The sequence below is a fragment of the Macrobrachium nipponense genome, chromosome 18 (assembly GCF_015104395.2).
Source record: "Macrobrachium nipponense isolate FS-2020 chromosome 18, ASM1510439v2, whole genome shotgun sequence".
In the NCBI taxonomy this organism is placed as follows: domain Eukaryota; kingdom Metazoa; phylum Arthropoda; class Malacostraca; order Decapoda; family Palaemonidae; genus Macrobrachium; species Macrobrachium nipponense.
In genome coordinates, this window is record NC_087211.1 from 83,468,950 (window position 1) to 83,475,469 (window position 6,520).

General features: G+C 38.3%; 1 protein-coding gene across 1 annotated transcript; it reads right to left on the reverse strand.

Annotated features, from left to right (window-relative positions):
• Positions 1-4,338: 4,338 nt before the first annotated feature.
• LOC135196691 (caldesmon-like) lies at positions 4,339-5,847 on the reverse strand. Its single transcript, XM_064223523.1, has 3 exons — positions 5,835-5,847; positions 5,618-5,694; positions 4,339-5,046 (listed from the first exon to the last, which is right to left on the reverse strand). Exons 1-3 carry the CDS (start codon positions 5,845-5,847, stop codon positions 4,339-4,341), a joined length of 798 nt encoding a protein of 265 aa, XP_064079593.1.
• Positions 5,848-6,520: the final 673 nt, after the last annotated feature.

The following is a 6,520-nucleotide window of genomic DNA, read 5'->3' on the forward strand; positions in this document are numbered from 1 at the left end:
TACACAATGTATTTGTTTCTATAAATGATAAAATTAATTTTTAGTGCTTATTTCTAACAACAGTCATTGGAATATGCTGTTGAGATTTACACTTTTAACTAGTAATACCTTTCTTGTTGATACAGTGTATATATAATTTGTTTTATAAAAGATATACTAATTTTTCATTGCTTGTAAGCTACAGTAACAGGCATATGTTATTAATATTTCGACCCTTAACTGTTATATTAATACACTGCTTGTTGATACATACACCAAATTAAAGAAAGATAAATCAGTTGTATTTTTCTTATGTTCTTATTAGATTATGACAAGATTAACCGTTTCTATAGTGAATTTGTGAACATGTAAGAGCAAAGCTTAAATGGAAATGAAATATTGCTTACATATCCGTACAGTCACTGAATATTTCTGCAAGTTAACACACACACACACACACACACACATACACAGAGAGAGAGAGAGAGGAGAGAGATGGAGAGAGAGAGAGAGAGAGAGAGAGAGAGTCAGTGGCTGTCGTATTAACGACAGAAATGAAGTTAATGTAGGGAATATATATATATATATATATATATATATATATATATATATATATATATATATATACACACACACACACACACACATTGCTGTAGTTCAACATGTGTTCGACCACCACCTCTCCTTATACCAGGAACCCGCAACCCAGAGGATGCTGCTCCTCAAGTCCTAATCAGCATAAATCAAGGGCAGTGATCCGTGCCCTCCTCCTCTCGGGGTCGGGGCAGATGATGGTGATGATGCCCTCACCCTGCCACTCCCCCCCCCCCCCACTCCCTCCCCCTCTCCCGAAATAAAGGTCCCAGGTTCTTGCTCTTCTGAGACCACTGTTTAGCTTAGCTGATGATATTAGGAGAATGTGACCGAAGATTATATGCGGCTGCGATTGTTATTTTTTGCCTACTCGGGTAGTAAGCCTACAAACTAGTTTGTTGTTGTTGTTGGTGTTGTTCTTGCTGTTGTTGTTCTTGTTTAGGGGAGTAGGAAAGCCCTATTCCAAAGCCTAAAAAGGTCTGAAAAAAGCGTTTCGCGTACAGTAAAAGATACAGGAATTTTAGGATAGGATATTTATGATTTATTTATTAGAATGAAAATGTAAAAAAAATAAATCATGTGTATGTTAAACAATACAGAACAATTATTTCTAATAAAATATAGCGTATTTATTTTAATTGTCGTTGGTGAAACAACGCGCTGTTTGACCGTAGATTTTAGCACCCGCCTCGAGTAAGCTGGAGGTCGGCTCACGCTTTGTTTCTTATATCTTTGATGGTGTGAGTTTTGTGTAGAGTGGATGGTTATAATTCCTAGGGATATAAGAAATAGGATATAACACTGGAGTGTCATTATTATATTTCCATGGGATATAAGATAACCGTCATAATTATAATTGCATGGGATATAAGATACAGTGTATTGAACTAAACTGTCCTAATTATGACTTCACGGATATAAGGTACAATATATGTAACCATACTGTGAAGTGGATGGTTATAATTGTAAAGGATATAATTTACAGTACGTAGAAATGAAAAGTCCTAGTTATAATTCCACGGGTTCTAAGATACAGCTTATAGGACTGAACTGTCCTCATTATAATTCCACGTGATATAAGGTACATTATATGGAACTAAACTCTCTTAATTATAATTCCATGGGATATGATATAAAAGTATATAGAACTAATCTGTCTTAGGTACAAGTCCATTGGGTATCAGGTACAGTTTAATGGACTGAAATGCTAAGACTAATAGTCTAATTCTCTCTCTCTCTCTCTCTCTCTCTCTCTCTCTCTCTCTCTCTCTCTCTCACACACACACACACACACTTATATGATTTTGCCTACTTACGAATCAACTTTCTCTGAGACGATAGACCAATTCTCTCTCTCTCTCTCTCTCTCTCTCTCTCTCTCTCTCTCTCTCTCTCTCTCTCTCTCTCTCTCTCTCTCACGATTTCGTCTTCTATAGCCGTGAACCGTCGAATATCAATATGAAATGGGTATTGAAACTGCGTATTTGAGTGACAGTTTATGTTTAAAAACTGTTGCAAAAACATTGGTTCTTACTGTTGAGTCCCAGTTAGCGTATATATAGGCAGCAATTACAAGTAACTTCATCGCTCCCTTTTTATCCCCTATATATATATATATATATATATATATATATATATATATATATATATATATATATATATATATTCAATATTTCCCAGAATGACCCTCTTCTTCTTCTTCTCAAGTCATTAAAATTTGGCCAATTATTCTCTCAGCAGCGCAGCTTTTTTGATCGATCGCGAACAAAGGTGAGCTGTATGGAAAGTTCATTTTATGGGAAAGTTTTACCCCCCAACCTTTCTTTTTACGCTTTCTCTTTAGCGAAAGGAAACTTCGGGTTAACAAAAGTGGTCGGGCGGCTAATTATGCTCATTTGATGGAAGCACTAGACAAAGAGTTGTCAGGCTTCGCCAGAATAAGAAAAACAAGGATAAATAAATAAAATCATTCATATGTCTCTCGCAAACTTGTGCCGACGCTTAAAGGGAGAAAGATTGGTGACAAATAATCTATTTTTTATCACACCAACTTTCTCCTGATCTGGAAAGGAAGAAAGGAAAGTGAATTAATGAAAAAAAGGGAAGTGATAAAATAATGACGAGAGTTGAGCTAGTTTGACAGAGAAGTCTTCCTGACTGTTCCTATAATGACGGTTGGCTTTGAAAGGAAATTAAGAGAGAGAGAGAGAGAGAGAGAGAGAGAGAGAGAGAGAGAGAGAGAGAATTGGTCTATCGTCTGAGAGACATTTGATTGGTAAGTAGGTAAATCATATGTGTGTGTGTGTGAGAGAGAGAGAGAGAGAGAGAGAGAGAGAGAGTTATTCTATTGTCTGAGAGACAGTTCATTGGTAAGAAGGCAAATCCTGAGAGAGAGAGAGAGAGAGGAGAGAGAGAGAGAGAGAGATTATTCTATTGTTTGACAGTTGATTGGTAAGAAGGCAAATCCTGAGAGAGAGAGAGAGAGAGAGAGAACCGAGTCGTAGGCACAAGCATAAAAAGACCAAGACATAGAAGCAAGAATAGACGGTTACAAAGAAGATGATAATAAGTGGAAACACAGGCAGCCTCAAGGAAGGAACAAGTATGCACATTCATTAGCATACCTGGAAGCAGATACAAGCACGACTTCAAAGCAATCGAATCTTTAATAAACAAAAAAAGAAGAAGAAGAAAGGACAAAAGACCACATCTGGTGCTGCTAAGAACGCCTATACCACAGTATTATATCCCTGAGAAGAAGAAGCGGTCTTTCTTTATTCGGCTTTGCCCAGTGAACAGAGGTGGAAAATCCGTCATTAGGAGACAAGACGGGAGGGAGGGTTTTCATCTTGCAAAAGGCGATCGGTAAACAGCTGGGTCGTCATGTCCTCGTTACCGAGATCCTTCTTTCAGGGTTTTAAAATTTTTTTTTTTTTATTTATATATTTATTTTATTTTATTTTTTTGGCTGCGTCATTACCCTTAATTGAGTCTTCCCCACCCTGGGGGCTAGGGGTGTTTGGGGGAAGTCCTCCCCCCCCCCCCGCCCCTCTCCCCACAAGATGTAAGACTTCCTTGTACATTGTCCAGCGTTTTGTAAGGAGGTCGTCATTAAAATGAATAAATGTATATAAACGTAAAGAGATTTATTGATCTTTTTTTTTTTTTTTTTTTTTTTTTGACATCCTAGCGTCGGCCTTCGGATTTGCCTCGAAGGAAAGCGGGGAGGGAGAGAAGAAGGAGAGGGAAAGGTGGGGGGGAAGGAAGGGAGAAGGGAATGGGGAAGGGAGAGGGACCCGTTTGCATTGTGCGTAGACTGTCACCTCTCTCTCTCTCTCTCTCTCTCTTCTCTCTTCTTCTTCTTCTTCTTCTTCTTCTTCTCTTCTTCTCTTCTTCTCTCTCTCTCTCTCTCTCTCATCGAAGCCTCGCCTGAGGCTGTTTTCCAGAATCACACACACACACACATACATAGCCCCCCTCGATCCCCAGCCCCTCGCCCCCCATCCCCCCCCGTCCAAGAGAATGAATAAAGAAAAAAAGAAGAAGCAATGAATTCAAGAGCCTTATCTGCTGGCATCAATTTGCTCCCAGTAAAAGAGGGGAGGGGGAGAAGGGAGGGGGTGATTGGAACGGTTGGGGGAGGGGGTATTGTGGATTGGAATCCGGGAATCTGGGAATCTGGAACACAGCCTTCTATCCGACCGGCACCACCTGATCCCTTTATTGTACTTCCGCCCGATGCTCTGTTCTTCCTTTGGAACCGAATCATCGTCTATTGCTTCTCTTTCTCCTCCTTTCTGTTGCTACTCTACTCCTGCTTCTGTCTCTTCTTCTGCTTCTTCTGCTTCTTCTAATCCTGTTTCTCCTGCTTCTGCTTCTGCCTTTTCTGCTTCTTCCTTTTCTCCTGCTTGTTCTGCCTCCTCTGCTTCTTGTGCCTTTTCTGCTTCTGCTTTTTCTGCTTCTGCCTTTTCCTCTGTTTTTTCTGCCTCCTCTGCTTCTTGTGCCTTTTCTGCTTCTCCTGCTTTTGCCATTCCTGCTTCTCCTCCTCTGCTTCTTGGGCATTTTCTGCTTCTGCTTCTCCTCTTCTGGGGCTTCTCCTGCTTCTTCTAATCCTGGTTTTTCTGCTTCTGCTTTTTCTCCTGCTTTTTCTGTCTCCTCTTCTTCTTGTGCCTTTTCTGCTTTTCCTGCTTCTGCCATTTCCGCTTCTTCCGACTCTGCTTCTTGTGCCTTTTCTGCTTCTGCTTTTTCTGCTTCTGCCTTTTCTCCTGCTTTTTCTGCCTCCTCTGCTTCTTGTGCCTTTTCTGCTTCTGCTTCTCCTGCTTCTTCTAATCCTGGTTTTTCTGCTTCTGCTCTTTCTTTGTCTGCGTCTCTTGCTTTTTTTCCTGCTTCCTTTGACCCTGCTTTTTCTTCTGCTTCTTCTGAACCTGCTTTTTCTGCTTCTGCTGTTCTTCTTTTTCTGCTTCTCTGCTTCTGCTATATCTGTTTCTTCTGCTTCTCCTACTTCGTCTAATCCTGCTTCTCTAATTCTTCCTAATCATGGTTTTTCTTGCTTCCTGCTCTTTCTTGTTCTGAGTCGCGTGCTTTTTTTGCCTGCTTCTTTGACCTGCGTTTTTCTTCTGCTTCTTCCTTGAACCGGCCTTTTGCTTCTTGCTGTTCTTAATTTTTCCTGGCCTTCCTCTGGCTTTGGCTATATCTGTTTCTTACTTCTTTCCTTTCGTCTTAATTACTGGCTTCTCTAATTCTCTATTCTAACTACTTTCCTGCCTCTTCTTACCCTTCACTTCTCCTGCTTCCTTCCTAACTTCCTTCGAATTTCCCCTGATTTTCCTGCTAGTTTCTGTTTCTCCTGCTTTTTCCAAGCCTGCTCTTTCTTCTTCTACTTTTCTTCTTTTTCTGCTTCTCCTACTTCGTCTAATCCTGCTTCTCTAATTCTACTTCTTCTCCTGTCTCTTCTACTTCTACTTCTCCTACTTCTTCTAATCCTCCTTTTCTGCTTTTTCTGGTTCTCCTACTTCGTCTAATCCTGCTTTTCTAATTCTCCTACTTCTCCTGTCTCTTCTACTTCTACTTCTCCTGCTTTTTCTGCTTCTTCTGCTTCTTCTTCTTCTTCTTCTGCTGCTGCTGCGATGTTCAGTTGTTCGGTGACATCGTCCGGAATGATATTGCGATGAGTTTTTTTTTTTTTTTTTTCTCCGCCGTCGAAGACGCGGCTTTGTCCCGCCCTTATCTCCCGCGTATTCTTGGCGGTTACGACGCTATACCTTTCCTCGGCATAAGTGCTCGTCGCATATATATTTGCGTGTATATATGTATATAAAATTATTATATATTATTAATATATATAATATATATTTATAATTTAATCATATTTTAAAAATTTTAGATAGTAGTATATAAAAAAACATAGTATTAATATATAATATAGATATATATAACCTAGAATATATATATATTATAGGATATATATATATATATATATATATATATATATATATAATATATATATATATATATAGATATATATATATATATATATATATATATATATATATCTATATATATATATAGTATATATCTATATATATATATATATATATATATAGATTATTATATCTATATATATTATATATATATATATATATATATATCCATATATACACACACACACACACACACACACACATATATATATATATATATATATATAGAGAGAGAGAGAGAGAGAGAGAGAGAGAGAGAGAGAGAGAGATAAGAAGATGAAGAAAGAAGAGGGAAGGAAGGAAGAAGAAGGAAGAAGAAGAAGAAGAAGAAAAGAAAGAAGAAGAAGAAGAGAGAGAGGAGAAACAGAGAGAGAGAGATAAGAAGAAGAAGACGAAAGAGAAGAAGAAGAAGATTTGGTGAATATTCCATTGACTGAAATAAAATCAATAAAAAAATTTCACAACTG

Excerpts from the sequence above, each read along its gene's own strand:
- LOC135196691 (XM_064223523.1), bottom strand. Across the intron at positions 5,047-5,617 it reads AAGTAGAAGAGACAGGAGAA|CAGAAGCAGAGAAGCAGAAA; the intron begins GTAGGAGAATTA and ends AAACAGATATAG.